The sequence below is a fragment of the Mytilus californianus genome, unplaced genomic scaffold (assembly GCF_021869535.1).
Source record: "Mytilus californianus isolate M0D057914Y unplaced genomic scaffold, xbMytCali1.0.p SCAF_8, whole genome shotgun sequence".
NCBI classification, from domain to species: Eukaryota; Metazoa; Mollusca; class Bivalvia; order Mytilida; family Mytilidae; genus Mytilus; species Mytilus californianus.
In genome coordinates, this window is record NW_026262734.1 from 59,253,245 (window position 1) to 59,273,775 (window position 20,531).

At 33.4% G+C, this 20,531-nt stretch overlaps 2 protein-coding genes across 2 annotated transcripts in view; one reads left to right on the plus strand and one right to left on the minus strand.

Annotated features, from left to right (window-relative positions):
- Window positions 1-20,531, plus strand: part of LOC127711258 (uncharacterized) — a 270,314-nt gene that overhangs the window by 33,780 nt on the left and 216,003 nt on the right. The window lies entirely within an intron of this gene.
- On the minus strand, window positions 658-19,426 carry LOC127711257 (sulfotransferase 1C2-like). Its single transcript, XM_052217251.1, has 6 exons — window positions 19,359-19,426; window positions 13,119-13,291; window positions 11,464-11,781; window positions 9,739-9,842; window positions 8,031-8,211; window positions 658-1,205 (listed from the first exon to the last, which is right to left on the minus strand). Exons 2-6 carry the CDS (start codon window positions 13,288-13,290, stop codon window positions 1,036-1,038), a joined length of 945 nt encoding a protein of 314 aa, XP_052073211.1. The 5' UTR covers window position 13,291; window positions 19,359-19,426; the 3' UTR covers window positions 658-1,035.

The window sequence follows — 20,531 nt, forward strand, 5'->3', positions numbered from 1 at the left end:
AAACATATACAAAATTGGTTCATATAAAACCATGAATAGAAGAGAAACTACACATGCCCTGACAAAAAGAAACAGACGAACAGACATACACCAGTCAAATATACACTACACAGAAATCTTATTATCTGACCTCCTATTTACTTCTAGGAATTACACTGGTTAAAAGCAAACACGTGGAGACCCTGTTTATTTTATATAGGGCTAGTGGGTGTGTTTTATTTTAATATACGGTAAGTAGTGGTGTTACGTCCCTTTATAAAAACAACACGGCGTTGAGGAAAAATCTGAAACGTTTCGCCGGACAACAGATGAAGAATTTGAAGCCAGTGACCTAACACTATGTCCCTTATTAGGTCACTAGTACAATGTGTAACGGCATGTAATAATATTGAGTAGGATAGTCCCCATCAAAAACTGTGGTGAACTGATATAATCCAGAATAACCAACAGTCCCCGATGGATGACCAGTTAAAATGAGTCATATCCGCCTATAGGGCATCATAAAAAAGAAAGATAGCCAAAATATGAAATATCATACTTTTCATATAATACAAATCATTTACTTAAACATATTATTCAAGTTAGTAAATTCAAGCAAATAAGATTCTACAGTAAAATTATGAAGTAGGCAAAATAGTAAACAACTGAACATATGTAACAAATCGTGACTTAATATTGCTTTATTTTCATGTTAGTCAACCTTTAAGATATGTGACAAAGTAAACAAAACATAGCATAACAAACATGTATAAATGATAAGAATAAAGCATCTATAATTAAACAAAATAGTTCAGTTTATAATTCAATCGCGTCCCCTTAACTTTTAGTACTAACGACTGTTTCATATATAAATTGCTTTCTATCTTTTTATATTGATGCCAGTTTAATGGTTTTAGATATGAAACAGAAAAACAATCAAACCTATCAGAAACACTTCAGATAACTCTGATTGTTTTGGAACATTTCAACATTTCAAAATAAGTAAGGGAGATAATAATGAATGATATAAACAAATAATGTATTGTCCTTCAATTGCTACAACTTTGATTCATATTTAGTCGTCTCTACACAGCCAGTATCAAGACTGCCGGGGTTGACGATAGATTTTAGCTGCAATTTGTTGTACTGCATTCTTTCTTTGTAAATCTGTTCAAATTCAGCATTTTGTTGCAATGTAAAATAAGTTTTCCAGTCGTCCTCTATACCTATATAAAACAACAAGATATAAAATACATATTTATGTTAAAATAAAAATATATGATGTCTGAAATTTGCCTATGGTCTGCCTTATCAATGTTTCTACCACAAAACTTTATACTTATTAATATTTCTCATTGTTAGATGAAAGGGATAATACATGGTCATTTAAGTGCACAAATGTAATAATTATGTAACAGTGACGACATAAACATATAAAAATTGAAAATGGTGAGTTGCATCTGGTTTTATAGCTAGCTATACCTCCCACTTGTATGACATTTTTGTATATATAAAAATAAGAAGATGTAGCATGATTGCCAATGAAACAACTTTTCACAATAGATTAAATGACATAGATATTAACAACTATAGATCACCGTACGGCTTTCAACAATGAGCAAAGCCCATACCGCATAGTCTGTTATAAAAGGCCCCGAAATGACAAATGTAACACAATTCAAACGAGAAAACTAACGGCCTAATTTATGTACAAAATTATGAACGAAAAACCAATTTGTTATACAGCAACAAACGACAACCACTGAATTACAGGCTCCTGACTTGGGGCAGCCACATACAGTTATAGTTAATATAGTTCTGTAATATTTACAAAACTTGGTGAGCAATCCAAACATCATACGTAAATGTGACAATAATTTGGATCCAGCAGCAAAAACCAAGTAAAATATAAAAATAGGTCAACAAAAACAAAACCAACACTATAGAAACCTCTTGCGTCCGAATCGCTATTCTGGCATCGTTTCACAAAACTTCGTACCAAAAATCTTAAATCTTCCGTCGGTCGTATGTTTAAACGTAAGATTTTGACCGTTTCATAAAAAATCGAAAGTAAGATTTTTTCGTAGATTCGATCGTAAACTTACGAGTCGTAAAAGGTAGTAGTAAGTCGAATCGTAGTGGTTTCATATGTTGACATTTTGTTAAAATCAACAACTTGTCATTATCAACAGAAAAAGTAAAATAACAAAAATACCGACATGACCGAGCTCCAAAGAAAATTTAATTTCCACGGAATAAATAAGAATACATGTACCCATGTTATTTTGTCCCAATCAAGAGTTACTGAAAATTTAAACTCCTGAGAAAATCGTAAATTTACCATTCCTAAAAATACAGGCCTTTTGAGTTTATTTTAAGTGAACTAGAAGCAGCACCTAGCTTCCAAAAGTCCCCTTAATTGACCATTGAAAATAGAAGTGATCGAGTTTGATCAACTCTAGAGGGACATCCTCTTTTAATTAAGGAAGATTGGTACATTCCTTGCATTTTTGAATCACTGAATATTCCCAAAAAATAAAACACGAAACTTTTATTTACTAGTTCTTCAGTCGTATGTCATACGCAGTATACACCCAGCTTGTGGAGTTCTACACGGTGATTTTGAAGGTAATAATGAATAAATACGCCAAGCTAAAAATACAGTCATCCTCATTGAATGCATGGCCTGGTGAATGAAAATGAAACTGATTAAATCAAGCAATTCATGCAAAAATCCATAAGGAGAAAAAAGCTCTCAAAAGTACATTAAAAGTGCAACAGATGATTTATCAAGGCAACCCCTTATGTCCCGCCGCTATGTTTTAGTAGTAAAAATATCAGCTCGAACTAGTATCAATTTCGCTATTGCTCATGTTTATTTTCCCCTCTAAAAAGTACTGAAATGTTTTTTTTATTAGTCGAATAATATGTATATTACTCGTGATATACTGTACATTAAGTGAAACACTTTTTTTAACCGACATCAGGCCATAATTGCGTGTATGCCGAAAATCCAATGTACATGTATACATGTATACATAATTAAGTGACGCGCATCTGTGGTAGGAGACATGATAAATAACAGCAAATAAAAAATAACAGAAAACAGAATATTTGTTTTCGTGCGATAGATTATTTTCCCTCGAAATACTTTTCTGTTCCCTCGATTTATCCATTTAGGTATTCCCTGTAAATACATCTGACTTCGTCAAAAATATATTCGATATATAAAATTCCATTAATTACAATGTTAAGACGGTCCCTAGCATCGTCGATCACGGTACATCTATGAATAAAAGAAAACAGTATATATAGGTTGATTATATCAACAAATACTCCCATAAATGCTCAGCAATTTCATCGCAAACAATAGAGTTATAGTAAAGTATAAAGTCATAAAGATATTAGTTAAATATTTTTGCAGGAAACTGTATGATTGATTGATGTTCCGTGTTGAACATACAGTTGCAATATTTCATGCATACGAAAACAAAATGAATCGATTCTGCAGATTTGTCGGCAAGTAACAATTTCTCTTTTTAAAAAGTGTGTGTTGGAAAGGGCAGAACATTTTCATTGCAACAGGCCATCAACAGACCTCTAATAGCGATATTACAAGTATTCGTTAACGCGCTGAGAGTATGGCATTCGCCTGCACGGGGCATCGGATTTAACGTTTCCACTTCGACCGGACGTGGCTGCGTATTTATACATCCAGTACATCCGAACTGACTCCAGCAAGGTTTTACTTCATGACGAGACCAGACAGTACAATATTTGTTTCTACCAGTCAATTCATTGGGCTGAAATAATAAGTAATGAAGGAATTGATCGGTTGGACATGTTGTTTGCATAACATGCCTGGTGACAAATAGGTTCAAAGAGAGAAAGTTAAGTAGTCGTGAAAGTACAAAAGTATACACCTCATGAATGGGAAAACATTTTACAGGCTCCATCTAACAGAGAACAAAAAATGGAAATACCGGTTGTATGAAAAAATATATAATGTATGGCATGGATGTTTGAGCTCATTAAACAAATATAATGATGAGCGATTAAAAGCATAAAAGCAAAGGATATATTTTATTCCACGACAGACTCTTGAAGTTTAATGCGTTAATTTGATTGATTGATTGATTGCTCATGTATAACGCCACTTTCATTATTTTGTGCTACATCGTGGCCGCCAATTGTTATTGATAGGGGCAGTCGAAGTGCCCGAGGAGTACCACCGAATTTTAGCAGGAAAACTGGCAATCCTAGTCACTGAATGGTCGGAGTCCGGCGACTGCGCCTGCTAAGAGCGGGGTTCGAATTAACCACCTCACGACAGTGTTAACATGCTAGTGATCGCTGTAGTTGACTTACTTATACAACTCGGACACCGAGGTCCCCATTCTTTGTAAAATTATGAGAATTACTTGTTTGCCTATAGTAGTGGTTGTTGATAATATTGAAATGTGTTTCCTATCTTTGACATTTTCTTTCGAGTTAATTATATTTACAACATGCATCTACATGTATCCGTTATGATTCCAAGTATTTCAAAATTAAGATATAAAAACGTTTGCCGTTGCTTCTGGAAAAGTTTAGTTGCTTTGGATCATTTACAACAATTCTGCCTAATAGTATGCACCTAATTTTGTGTTACACTTAGAGAGCATATAGATTATAAATGTCCTGTTCACCCGGTAGCATCTGTAATAAATTCAAGCTGAACATTAATATAAAAATTAGGAGATGTGGTATGATTGCCAATGAGACAACTATCAACCAAAGTTCAAATGGAGTGGATGTTAGTAATTATAGGCAACCGTACGGCCTTCAACAATTAGAAAAACCCATATTCATTAATTTAATCACCCCCATTATGTTGCTCCGAGCAAATATATATATAAAAAACATGTCACCATTTTTCGAAGGTTACAAGATATCAAATTCATTGATAGTGGCGGTGGGGCCATAAACGGTTCTTAACATCAGTTGTCCTAATGATTGCAAGGGTCCGTTTTCAAAGAAATAGGAAAAGTCAGTTATAGCGTGTATAATAATAAATTTTTGGTTTAAGTTACTCTGCGATTACATCAAAATGAAACTGTGTACGCATGTTCATTATGTAGAGAACGGTTTAACATAATGCTATGCAAACTTCACATTGATATGTAATAGTGCTAGCGGGAATTGCTGTCCTATGGAATATTTTCTTTGCACAGATTCTGGTTAATGTATCGCTTTTTAATTATTTAAGATTAATGTTTTCGAACACAAAATGCTGGTTATTTGAGGGTCAGAATGGGGTTTACAGAATAGAGAATATAGGACTTGTATTACAGAAAAAACCGACCCCATATATATAGAACAGGAAAAATAGGACAAAATAATATAGAATACAGATTAATCAGGTGAAGTAATATAAAGAATAAAGAATACTTTGCAAAATTAATAAAGAAAAAAGAAAAAAATGGTTTAAAAATTAAAGAATACAGAATTAAAGGAAACCCTCCTCGGACCCTATAATATTATTGATATTTTAATCTATAGTTACTAAACTCACGACCGTAGTGCACTCGTTAAGAAATTGAGGCAAACGGGGTCTGGGTGATGTGGCCCCAGTGAGATTTAAGATACACCCTAATAGATACACAAATCAGTAATTTCAAATTGATTTTTGTCATTTATGTGAATGAGAAATTTTGGGGAACTCTAACCCCAAGATACAAAAAAAATATGTACAAATGTATGCTTGATAATTTAATATCTCCTGACGAACATTATATTCTAGGGTACAATAGAAGCAGATGCATAGTATTAACAATATGCGACGAAATGAACTTCTAGAGCTACATATCATGTTAATGCATAGATATTTCACTTTCTTAGCGTTGTCTAGACCGAATAATCTGTCTCTTGTGTGTTTATATTTGTCATTCCATATTTCCTTTTAATCATCTAGACTTGAGTTTATATATAAACAAAACCCAACTGATAAACAGGGTGTATGAAATGACAAATAGGAAAACAGAAACTAGATGCTTAATGAAATTTCTACCACTTCATAATTAACCTTTGATGAGAGGCGAGGGATACCAAAGGGACATTCAAACTCGTCGAAAATAAACTGACAACGTCATGACTAAAAAAGAAAACAGAAAAACAGGAAAGCAACAGTACACAAAACACAACATAGAAAACAAAAGACTGAGCAACACGAACCCCATCAAAAACTGAGAGTGATCTCAGGTGCTGAGGAAAGGTAAGCAGATCCTGTTCCACATGTGGCACTCGTGATATGTATAATTTCACTCACACAATTAAGAAGTTCATTTTGATTTGGTTTAATAAAGACCGAAGTCCTTTTGTCATTCTTAATCATGACAAATATCAAAAACAGATCCAGCTTGTAAAAAAACCCATCTTGAGGCAATTCTCCTAATAAAACCAAAAACGATCAAATAACTGAAAAAAATAGACTGGACACTTACCTCTCAAAACCTTTTCACCATACCAAAAAACCTGACGAAAATTTTAAAATACGATTTTGAAAGCTGACCTGAGAATAATCTGTGATTTATATTTTATTCGGGTTTTAAAAGAAAGATTCTTTTAGACATTGACGTGCCTGTGTAAGAGAGTACATTTATTTCCTTGTAATCGTAAGTTTACGTTTCGAACACCATTGCAAAACACTCGAGGTGAAATCTTACGAAATTCGTAAGTATATACGTAAACGTAAATCGTTCGATCTTTAGCGAAACGCTAGCCTGGATCCACACCTGGAACGCCCAAATCCAAAAACCAAAATCAATGTAAATGTTGTGTCTTGTTAAATTGAATATGAACAACAAACGGTTTATGAAAAAATATAATAAATGGACTTGGAACTGCTTGTATACTTCTTTGCATCGTAGTTCACTAAGTTTTGAGGGATAACATTATGGGAGGGGTCATGCTGCTTAACTGGTAATGTTCTAAGCAGTGAATTGTATACTGTTGTTGGAATATTTTGTTTTCTTTTGGCAACGGTGTTTACTGTCATCCCTTTGTAGTTTCTTATTGCCGCTTTGGAACATTTTCCTGCTTTTGACACTTGTATCTTCATTTTTTATGAGAAAAAGACAGATCTCTTTTCGTGGGGATAAAAATGTTGCTTACATCTGAGTATTGATGAGAGCAATTAGAATATGAGGCAGTATTTAAGTTAATAATAGCCCATGTCCTGATCATCGAAACAGACACAGTCAAACAAAAACAGCCCACAATACACTACACAGAAATCTAAATATTGAGTAGCAGAGTCTCCATCAAAAATTGGAATGAACTGATGTTCTGCGAACGATTCAACAGTTCCTCCCATTAAAAGAGTCATATCCCTTTGTATAACATCATTTAAAAGGGAATTAGTGAATTCATTGTATCTATCTTATCAAAAGTGAAATAAACAACAATTCAATACACTGTATGTCCATTTGAACCCTAAGCATTGGTACTATCTAAAGTAGTTATCTTGCCAAAATATCTGCTGCTGACTTTCAGTAAGGTTCCAAAGGGAATTTTTTAACGCCACTGCCGCCATGTATATTCCCCAATCAAAATTGAATCAGTACAATTTGTTGAGAGGCTTTCAAATATTATTCACTTGCCGTTTCAAAAAAAAATGTCTCAAAGTTGAAAGGAAATGCTAATTTTCTAATTTTCCAAAACCAAATCAAATATTGCCTGTGACGGCCTGGTTTTTATTCTGATTTTAATAAGATATACATAATTTTTAAATATTTGGTTTACATTGGTTAAAAGATTCCATAGAAGTGAATGAAAATATGAAAGATTAACTGAAAAGAGACGAATGGCCAATTGAGATAATAATGCTAAGTGCTTATCGGAGTTAACAAACCAGTACATGCAGTACAAACTGAAATTGTGTTTAAATGTTTGACACATTCTGGCTTCGCAAATCCTTTATATGAAACTGTTCATGTCCGTTCCTACACTGTTCGTACTGTTGTCAGCATAAGTGTCTCGAGAAATATACTATAAAATAATCATAAACTGACCTTTCCTGTATAAAGGATATTCATTGTCTGTAAAAACGTTCCCCATACGTTGTCTAATAGCCGCATCTTTAGAAGTTTTCATATTCAAAAACTTTGTTTTTTCTGCAATGGTCCTAATTGTAGAGTCTTGTACATCTAGCTGAAGAAATCGAGCGAGTCTTTTAAATTCATAAAATGGATCCTGCAAAAAGAAAATGTATTGGACATCAAGACACCAGAATCAACACAGCATTGCTTTTTTCATATATCTTACTAAATAGGTTCAAAGCAAATAAAGCAAATGAGAACGTTTTGCCGTAAACATAAGAAAGTTGGATACACAAAAACACTAAGAAACACACAAAAGAAATAAAATCTTTTATATTTGAATAACAATTATTGATTGTAGATAGTCAGCAACTCAGCTACGAAATCAAACTCCGAAACAGTGGTAACGTCCTCCTTGCTACGCTACGTGATAGTTTAGCAAAGCAACGTCACCACTGTTTCGGAGTTTGCTACTAAATATAATTATGAACATTTCTATAGAGTCGTGTAAAACATATAGGAGAACAATTTGCCTACGCCTAATCGGTTTCCCTCTATTTATGTGTTGTTGTTTTATTGGCGTTTAACCTGAGGTGGGACATCAAGATAAACAGATTGCACGCATAGTAATGGAAAACAATCATTGGCAGTTGCAAACACAGAATATATAAGAACAGCGTTGATCACTAAAAGATAATGTACAAAAAGTGTTTATTTTGTCATTGAAATTACATAGAAATAAAAAGTAAAGGAAAGATGTAATATGGACACTGAAACCATGTAGTAGAAACAATAACATAATGTCTAATCAAAGAAAGACCATGTTTTAAAAATTAATATGTGCTATATTATTTTAATTAATCAATTAGCATAACTATGCTATGAAATAGTCCCTTTTTATTTTATTTGTTTGGGGCTTTTGAATGAGTTTTACATATTTTAAAAAATTAAGATTCATCTTACTGACAGAAAATCAAATCGGATTTTAATATATAATATCAACATACAATTTTATTTTGATATCAGACTTTTTCATGATAATCTTATACCAAAAGTAATGATGATAATTTTCCTACTGTTATTAGTCTTTTTCTTAATCTTTTTGGTTTTCTTGAGTAAACATGTCTGTGTTTGTTTGATTTTTACATGTTTGCAAACACGTCTCGCAGATTTCAATGAATGATGACCGTACTACATCCAGTATTAGAAATGTAAAACGGATCCAACTATACTTTAGTTTAACCCATTTAATTATAGGTACTGGGGCCAAATTTATAAAATGATACCTTATTTGCAAAGTTCATGATTTGATTATGGAAACCAAAATGATAATTTGGCAAAAAACGATAAGATATGATATGGACATGGCATTACATGGTGACGATTCAGAGAAAGTTTGCTGTTCCTATTATGGGTTTAGTATAAGTAGCGATCATTGCAAATGTCTACTTTGTTACTGATGGGACAGAGACAATTGTATGCGATAGCAAACACAACTAGTCCGATACAAAAGGTGGACACAAGGACAGAAACATCTTACTGTATACTGACACTGTAAAAATACGGGATTGAGGGGGGAGGGGGGGGGGGGGTGGGGGGGTGGGGGCGATAGTTATCATAATATCATAGTATCATAATCCTTGGTTCATATCTCCAGTTACATAAAATTACCAAAACATACCTTTTTTGCGTCTTCATAGAACAGAACATGTATGGGATTATCAGGATTGTTTTGTCTTACCCTCTCCCAGAATTGTGTATGTTGAAACCAGTCGTTGAACAAAACTGAAGTAGATATGTATTATCAGTCATTAAGGATGTATTCATGTCAGGTTTAGGACTTTAGTCAGATGTAAGAACTCATTGTGTTTTACCTACGATACTGCGTAAAATATTTTGCCCCATATCACCCACTTTTCTTTTCATAGAAGACTTCTATAACTCTTAGAAGGTCATTACCAAAATTTAAGATTCTTGATTTCCTTTCTCACGATTTGAGAAGCAAATAATGCCAATACTAAATATAAGGTAAAAACATAAACGGTACCAATTTTTCTGCACCAGATGCGAATTTCGACAATCAATGTCTCTTCAGTGATGCTCCAAGTCAAAATATTTGAAAATCCAAAGCTTATTTAAAAGATGAAGAGCTATAAGCCAAAAAGAACAAAAAAGTATAGCCAAAGCCGGGCAGGGAATCAGAGCTTTGCATGAGGGAGATACATTCCTTAATTTTAAATAATTTCAAACATTTTGTAACAGGAAATTTCGATAACACTAAATCCGTATTTTCATGCCAGTACCGAAGTATTGGCTACTGGGCTGGTGATACCCTCGGGGACTATCAGTCCACCAGCAGAGGCATCGACCCAGTGGTAGTAAAAACATAAACGGTACCAATTTTTCTGCACCAGATGCCCAAGTCAGCCTTTTACCGCCAATTGAAAAAAATCATCAACCTCGAAAAGGAATTTCATAATATATCAATATTTCAGTTTAATTTGTTCCTTAACTAATGCTTATGATTAATTATCAATTCTAAATTCCAGATTTTTTAAATTTCATCTGACTATTTTCTTAAAAGAAAAAGTTTTTTTCGACAAAGACATTTGGTTGACTTTTTAAATTGTCGATTTATTGATTAATTATTGTTTAACGGCACTTTCAGCACTGTTATCTATATAGTGTCGGCCAGTTTTAATTGATAGGTAGCAGCCATGGTGACTTGAGAAAATCAACGAACGTCAGCAGGAAATCTGGCTTTCGTTGTCAAATAAAATCGGAATCGAACCGATCTGCCATTTGAATTACCTTATTACAATAAAGTAAATATTTTGTTTATGGTTTGAAACTGCCTTTAAATCCCAAGCACGTACTAGTAAGTTGAATAGATATGTCTTTTATGAAATGATGTGAAAAGTAAAATAACAAAAATACCGAACTCCAAGGATAATTCAAAACGGAAAGTCCTTTATCAAATGGTAAAATCAAACGCTCAAACACTTCAAACGAATGGAAAAAAACTGTCATATTCCTGACTTGGTACAGGCATTTTCGTATGTGGGAAATGGAAGATTAAACCTGGTTTTATAGCTAGCTAAACCTCTCACTTGCATGACAGTCATAATGAATTTATATTGCATGTTGATATTAATACAGCTATTGAGCTCACTGATAACTGATGTAGCAATTTACAGTAACAATGTTACAAGAAGTAAAAAGAACAATCATCTTTTCAGTGGGTTTTTTCTTCATGTCTATGACGATTTAATAAGCTATTTGTACATTTGTGTACGCGTACAGTATAAATTTTCAAAGCTACGAAAGAAAAAAAAATAAGTATATATTAATAAAAAGGCATTCATATTGCAACTGTAGAATGTTTATATTACAATTGAATTCTTACCTTTACCATTTAAAAATAGATTTAGATAACCAGCCCAGCTACCAGTCCATTTACTTTCTTTTATTTTGGTAAAGAAATGAAAACCCGAAACTGCTATTGCTCTTGGGTCTCTTATAACATTGATTATTTTGCAGTTCTTTAGTCTGATTGAAACAGGAAGTTGTTCATAATACAAATGGCTTCCTAACACTCTTGGTGGTGGTAACTGTTCCACTTTTCTAACCCCAGCTTCCAAAATATATTTAGCTGGAAAATCCTTTGAAATATTTGATGTGTTATTAACTAGCATTGTCACTACTTCCCATATCCAATGGAAACCTAAAATCGTGATGTATAAATTGGATCATTCCATTTAATATCAGAAAAGGGAGGGTTTTTTTTTCTGAAGGGTATCAAAGTCATTTCTCAGGGGAACTAATTGGCTCATAATATAAGTGAGAGGTACCCATTTTTTGTGTTTCTGAGGGGTATTTTTTTGTCTAAATATGTAAAAATGAGGGATTGGTGGCTAGATTTGATATCTGAGGGGTTTTTATCCAAGCATCCGAGGGATTGAAATCTGTCTGAGAATTTTCTTAAGAGGGTCTTTGACAAGGTACTCATCCCCCCTTTTGTTATAGAAACTAAATGGAATGGCCCATCAATGACAGATTGGTTTTTCTTTCTTACGTCCCATCAATGCAGAAGACTATATCACATCGAGAGCATAAGGGTATTAAAAACAATAAAACCAATAAAGTGTGAAGCCATAATACAAACATGTTTCTTTTGTTTTTGTATAATTTTGTTTTGGACATTGTACAAGATCGTGCCTTTCTTTCCTGTTTATGGCGTAATGTTCTATGAATACTCAGTGGTCGATATATCATAGTGCTTAACTACAATACCATTGACTTTTTTTTTTGCCCCTTCTATGACGGTATTGTAGCCAATTTATTTAGTTGATATATAATAACTTACAGTATCTAAGAAACGGACCTATTCAAGAAAACTTCATTTTAACCTATTGAATCATCAAATTTAGGTCAAGGTCAGATAAATCCGTCAGACGAAAATGTATTGCATATATAGAATATTGTTGACATTTTAGTTAAAAGATTTTAGAAACGAACGTTATCTTGACAGTATAATGTTGACAAACTAACCATGAAAATAAGGTCAAGGTCAATTGAACCTTATTTGGCGGACATGTTTACCTTAAATCATTTTATACACCAAGGAACATGTTAAAACCCGGCACATCGTTTATGTCCATCTTCCAAGCTTCAGTGGTTGTCGTTGGCTGCTGCTTGTTAAATATGTTTTTCATTTCTCGTTGTAGTATAAATCAAGCCGCTGGTATTCTCTCATATTTTGTCATGTCGGAACCATTTATAACATACTATATGGTAGGGGTATAAATCATTGATGAAGGTTGTACAATGACCTGTAATTGTTTAACTATTTGTCTTCGGTCTTTATAAATAGTTATCTCATAAACACAAAATCACCACATATCCTTATTTTTGTTTATCCTCGTTGCTGGAAAAGCGTCCCTATGTTTGCATTCTACGATTTTCAGGTAACTAAGTACCTCATTTCAAAATGGTGATACAAGTCAAATAATTCACAACTTCGTAGAAACAAGAATTTTGCCTGAAAGAAATCGTACAAACCTGATTTCGGATATGAACAAATGATGACATCATTGTCATCGGCATCAAATGACTGCATATGTTTCAACTGTGAAGGTATGTCTGAAACACTTGCTGGAAAATAACGTCCTTCATATTCTTTTACAGTTATGGATCCAGCTAAATCACCATCCGCAACAAATGTTTTTAACATTCTATAAAAGTAAAAATAACTATTTAATTACAATAGTGTATCTTAAGGGCATACAATACAGTTACAGGGGAGGTAATGACGTTGCTAACGTAAATTGTTATTTTCGCGACGTCAAACTGTGACTTATCGGGAACAGATGCAGTTTTCGACTGATTTTTATCATTCAAACTGATTTAACTTGAAAACGAGTTCATGGACCCTTCTTTTTTAAAATGACATTTGGTTTGATTACGTATGAAGATTATGTGTACCAATTTTCATGAAAACGTCAATAGTGCAATTTTTTTTAATTTGATAAATATACAGCAAAAAACGACGTTTTTTTCCTACAATCATGAACATTTGATAAATATGAGTTATTTGTAAAAATATAATGTACAAATTTATAGAACATTTATATAAAACAGAAATTACAAATAATTTAACAAAAAACAGCTTGTGTTTATCTTTTAAAACAAAAAAGTTCTGTGTTTTTGTCGAAAGGAAAAATACGTCAACAAATCTTAATTTTGAGCAAATATCTGAAATTTTGACCTCATTTTACTCAAAAAGTAGCACATGACGGTATATTTTTTATTACATATTTGATTTAATCAGGTGAAAAATAGCCAATATGCAAATTTTCATCAAAATTTCATTATGGGATCAAAACTGTATCGTGAGCCCTTAAGTCTAATAAGGGTTATAACAATAAGAAGATGTGGTATGATTGCCAATAAGACAACTCTCTCCAGAGACCCAATAACGTAGAAGTTAACAAATATACAGCATCGTGCGGCCTTCAATAATGGGCAAATCCATACCCAATAGTAAGATATAAAGGGCACGAAATGACAAATGTAAAACAATTCAAACAAGATACCAAACGCCTGGTGTATGTACGAAATAATAAACGAAAGATGATATATAGTGTTAACAATTTAGTTCAGTAGTTTAGTTATTAAGTTTAGTTTTTAGTTCTATGTGTATGTATCTTTGTATTTACAGTTTGTAACTTGGTGGGTTTAGATTAAAGTTGTACAGAGAACATTTTAGTCAATTAGAGCCATTTAACAGTGGTAGCAGAGCTCACAACATCCGGTGAGATGGCGACTGCTCTGAGTCATAAGAACCCACAAAGTTTGACAACAGAGAAATCATACCAGCGATGGAAGAACGAAGTGAAGATGTGGCAACTGGTTACAGAATTGGACAAGAAGAGAGGCCTAGCACTTGCGTTGTCTTTACAAGGAAAACCAAGAGGAGTAGTGTTAGAAATGACACCAGAGAATCTGAATGTTGATGAAGGAGTTGACAAATTAATAACAGAATTAGATAAATTGTTTGAAAAGGACAAGATAGATCAAGCTTATGCAGCATATACAGCTTCACAGGGAGTCTTCAATAAAAATGTGTGACTATATAATTTAGTTTGAACAGAAGTATAACAAGTGCAAGAAATATAACATGGCACTTCATGATGCAATATTAGCATTTAGGACTTGGTCAAAGTGACAGGCATTTCGCTTTAACGACATGTTCTGATTTAAAATTTAATACCATGAAGGCAGCCCTTAATAGAATATTTGCATCTAAATCACAGAGTGATAATGATATAGTTACTGTAAAAGAAGAATCTGCATATGTAGGAGAACATCTGTTTGATAGAGGGCGTAGTTCAAGGAGATTTGGTGCACGCAATCGCATAGAAAGATAATTTAATCAAAGAAATGCACAATCCAGACTGAATCCAACTATAAATGGCAGCATATCTCGTTGTAGATGTTGTGATTCAAAATATCACTGGTTTAGGGATTGTCCACAAAAAACATGTAAAACATATGATGTTAAAATGATAAATACAGAGGAACAAACAGACACATCTGAAACTGTAAACATAACTCTGATTACAACTTCATACTAAAACATTACACCTCAAGAAATGTTTGTAGCTGATGCATTTAATGCTGGAGTTGTAGATACAGCATGGACCAAAACAGTTTGCGGGTCTACATGGTTACATCAATTTTAAGACACTTTTGACACTGAAAATAAAGAAATAAAAAGCAAGGAAAGTCATACAGCTTTCAAATTTGGTGATGGTCAAACAGTGTATTCTTATCAGTCTGTAAAGTTACCAGCCACAATTGGATCTCTAAATTGTTACATAGAAACAGAAGTAGTTGATTGCGAAATACCTCTATTATTGAGCAAAGATTCTTTGGAAAGAGCGCAAACAGTTCTTGATCTCCATAATGATAAAGTGACTATGTTTGGAAAACCAGATGATGTTCATTTCACTTCAAATGGTCATAATTGCAAAAACATTAAAGAAAAAAGAAATAGACAGAAAAATACTGCAGTGAGTGAGGAGGAAATCCTTAAGGTTGATTCTAGATTCTCTAAGAAAAGAAAGAGGGATATTATATCAAAACTGCATACACAATTTGGTCATGCCTCATCTGAAAAGTTGCAAAGGCAATAGTGAATGATGTTTGCTCAAAATGCATTGCCTGTTTCAAGTTTCAACGTCAAAAGCCAAAGCCAGTGGTGGCATTTTCCCATGCAAATGATTTTAACCAAATTGCTGCTATGGATGTACATGAAATTGATCACAATTTCTACTATTTGCACATAATTGACTTGTTTAGCCGTTTAAGTGCAGCAGCCATAAGACTAACAGTTAGTTGTTGACAAATTCATGCAGATGCATGGGTTAGTGTATATGGTGCTCCTGAAGTTGGAGTATACACTGACAATGGCGGGGAATTCAAGTCTCAATTTTTTCGTGATCTGGCTGAAAATCTAAACATGTCAGTTACATGTAAGACCAGGATAATTCCCTAGTCAAATGAAATTGTAGAACGACATAATGCAACTCTAACTGAAACAGTTAATAAAATCAGAGAAATTTCCAATCTATCTTGGGAAACTGCTATTTGCTGGGCTGTGAATGCCAAAAATAGTCTTGTAAATGTGTATGAATATAGTCCTTATCAGATTGTGTTTGGGAGACATCCTAACTTGTCAACAACATTAGTGAATAAACCTCCAGCTCTGGAAGGAAAAACAATGAGTAAAACAATGGGAAAACACTTAGTTGGTCTTCACGAGGCAAGGAAAGCATTTGTAGCATCAGAATCCTAAAAACAATTAGACGTGCTCTTCGAAATCAGGTTAGTCCTTCAGGTGAGAAATTCAGAAATGGAGATAAAGTATACTTTCTTAGAGAACATCAATGAAATGGACCAGGTACAGTTATTGGACAGGACAATGTTGTTGTGTTTATAAGGTATGGGGGAACGTATCTAAGAGTGCATGAATGTAGGACAAAATGAAAAGAAAAACAAACTGCAGGAAAAGAGGGCAACATTGAATGAAAGTCTGAAAACTCAAAACTTTGTCAAGAATAAGGCTGAACATGAAGACCTTTGTTATGATAGTGATGATGAGGAACACTCACATGTAAACAATAAGTCAGTCAATGAAAGTGACAATGGAGCAGAAGAAGGACATGAATCTGAATTGGAAAGTCAGGCAGATGTCTCAGAATTAGACAGTGATAATCCGATGAATAATCAAGGGCATGCATCTGGAGAAGTAGGTTAATCAGGAGCTGACTCTGAACTGGAATATGATAATCCTACAAATCAAAGGCATGGAATTACTCTGGATCATGAAAATACTCCAGTGAGCAAACAGAGCAACGAGCAAGAAACTCCTATAGGGTCAGTAGAAGTGTTGAATCAAAAAGTAATAAGGCTACATTTTAAAAAAGGACCAAAAAGTGAACTTTAAAATACCAGATGATGATAATCCACGAGAAGGAGTTGTTCTGAGTAGAGCTGGTAAAGCATCTTAAAATACTAGGAATTGGTACAATGTAGAATATAGGAAACCAGAAGACCTTAGAGGTAACAAAATGTCCATAGACTTAAGTACGGTTGATGAATTGGAAGTTCTAAAGTCTGACACGGATCAGGATATAGAGGATGACGAGGAATCAGAAGAAGCATTCTTCAATGAGATTGACTTTTGTGATGCTCGTCAAGCTGAACTTGATAATTTGAAGAGACATAATGTTTATAAAAAAGTTGAAGACTTTGGTCAGTCATACGTATCCAGTAGATGGGTATATACTATAAAAAAAAAAGGCAGATAATGAAATACACCGGAAAGCAAGACTCGATGCAAAAGGTTTCGAAGAAGATTGTTTGGATAAAATACAGAAGAACTCTCCTACTTGTGACAAACAATCTCTTAGACTCATTCTAACAATGATAATGCAAAAGAAATGGTTGATCAATTCCATAGACATTTAAACTGCTTTTCTACAAGGAGAGAAAAAACAAAGAAAAGCTCATCCAAGGAAGTTTATGCTAATGGCAAAATCTGGCTTTTAGAGAAATGTGTTATGGTCTTGCAGATGCCCCTTTTTTAAATGGTATGGAAAGGTTAAGAAAACCATTAAAGAATGTGGAGGTACTGATCTAAAGTCGATCCAGCAGTATTTTACTGGCACGATTCCAATGGTCTGGTTGGGGTACGAGCAGTTCATATTGATGATTTTATGTGGGCAGGAACCAATTTGTTTGAAACTGAGGTTATATTGAAAATAAGAGAGGAATTAATTGTCGGAAAAGAAGCTGCAGAATCTTTCAAATATTTAGGACTGGGTCTAAGCCATGCTGATGATAAAATTATACTGAGTCAGACAGATTATGTTGAAGTGTTAAACACATTATCAATAGATAGAAAAGGGTATGGGATTCTCAGCTTTTGTCAGTCGAACAAACTGTTCTAAGATGAAAAGTAGAACAACTGCTGTTGCTTGCAAAACAAAATCGTCATGACATTGCTTTTGACATCGCTATGATTGCATCAAAGTTAAAGACAAGCACTATTGAAGACCTGAAAAGAGTGAACAAGCTATTAAGGAAAGTTAGAAATGATCCAGTGTCCCTTCATTTCAAGGAACTTGGAGAACATGTTGAACTGTTATTATATACTGATGCTTCTTTCGGAAATCTTTCAGATTGGGGAAAGTCAAGGAGGGTTTGTGATTATGGTACTTTGAGAAAATGGGAAAATCAACCCAGTTACATGGCAATCTAAGAAAATTAGCAAAGTCGTTAGAAGTACACTACCTAGCGAAACACTAGCTTTAGCAGATGATATTGATTGTGCTACATCACTAGCTACTTTGTATAATGAGCTAATTTTCAATAAATGTACTTCAGATGGAGGTATTCCAGTTCGATGTGTGATTGACAATAAGGACCTTTTTGAGGCCGTACATTCAAGGAAAAATGTATCTGAATAAAAAAAGGCAACAGTAGTATACCGATGTTCAAAAGTCATAAATCGATTGACAGAAACCAAATCCGGGTTACAAACTACAACCGAGGGAATCACACCAACTATATGAGGAAAACAAAGGAACAACAAACATAAAACTATTTGAACAAAGAAAAAATAAAATGGCATATAGACACCCTATAAACCAAGTACATAAGAAAAAATGAAAGACAAGAATACAAAAATGTCGATAGCACAATAACACACGGGATGTAGAAATACCAAGCCACGCCAAAAGTATATTACCAAAAATGGACTAAACAATAAAGGTTAAAAATATACAAAGACAAATAAAAAGAACGTTCACCTTAACACGTAATTAAGATGATAAACCACGTCAGTGCCTAGAATCTATACATCAAGACCATTATGACAGTTTATGCTTTCCCTACATCATATTTTATACATTTATCACGTGATTAATTTGTTTTTTATATAATAGTGAAACTAATCGCATATCATTAACCAGTTTAATATTGTAATGTAGTCTTAACTATTTTGCAGACAACTTAAAAAAACAATTAGCCACTGATATGTACAAGCGGTGAAGTCGGTCACGAGTGTATTTATTAAATATATATGTGTGTACTCGTGTTAAAATATCAAGTTCACAAAATTAGAAATTTAAACAGTTGGTAAATATAATATTTTATCAAATGCAGTATTGTCATACAATTCATATAACGATTGTTTGTAATAGTTTATGATACATATGATATGAATAACATTACCTTTTGGATAAATGACCTTGCAATTATATACAGATAGCATAATACATAGTACATAACCCAATTCTATTATTTACTTCACAATAATATATGGAAAACCAATCGTATCATAATGATCTACAACAACGCTCACTCATAAAATATCTGTGTTTCGACGACTCTACCAATACGGTTTTTAATTCTAGTAGTATACAATGTTCGTAATATTATTCAATTATTGACTTTTGATGAGGTTGAAAAATCATTGTATCAACTGAAATCAAAGGTCAACAATTGTTTTATCATATGACTTTTTATCCGTTTCCAATTTTCTAGTATTTGCTCAAGATCATTTTAAAACTGCCTCCTCTTTTTAACTAACTATATCATCTGTTTTTGCAGTTGCTTTTTCTCATAAGTTAAAATATTCAATAAAGTTTACTAAATAAATACACCGAAAAGAAGAAGAGAAAGAATACACCGAAAACAATGAGAAAAATATATGACGTCATAAACCTACGTCATTGACGTTGTCTTGGAATATCTATATTTAGGTACACGGACGATGTTCCAAATCTTATATAAACCTCTCGTGATTGTTGCCACGGTGAATACAATGTTTAATCAAAGAGGATTTCATATGCTTTTAGCCAATGAGAAAACAGAACATTTATAGTCATATAATAAATAAAAAAATACTAATTTTACGTATTAGTCTTCCTTTTTATCTATGATTTATTTACGGCTATTATCTCGGATATTTGCCGGTCTTGACGCAAACTAGCGAACCATTGTCATGATTGTAGTGACAATTATCCCGTAAACAATTAAAAAGTAGGAGGTATAACTAAAGACCACAATTTCACATAAGAGAAACGCATATTTTTCGAGCTAGCGAAAAATTATATCGACCCAGCGAACAATTGAGCAATGAGAATACATACAACCAACAAAAACGAGAAAAAAAAATAATTTAAAACAAAAGGGATACCATATTTAATATATAAACAAAACAAAGCTTTTTTCTCCGAACTAAATAAATCCATGTTAAGCTTCAATAGACAGCTGGATTACAAAAATCATAGGTTAACAAACTGATACAATACATGTATAATGCGATTTGGTGAGGGGAGGGAACTCTTCGTTGATCTTTTGACCAATTTATACAGATTGTGATGGACAACGACTTCAAAGGTG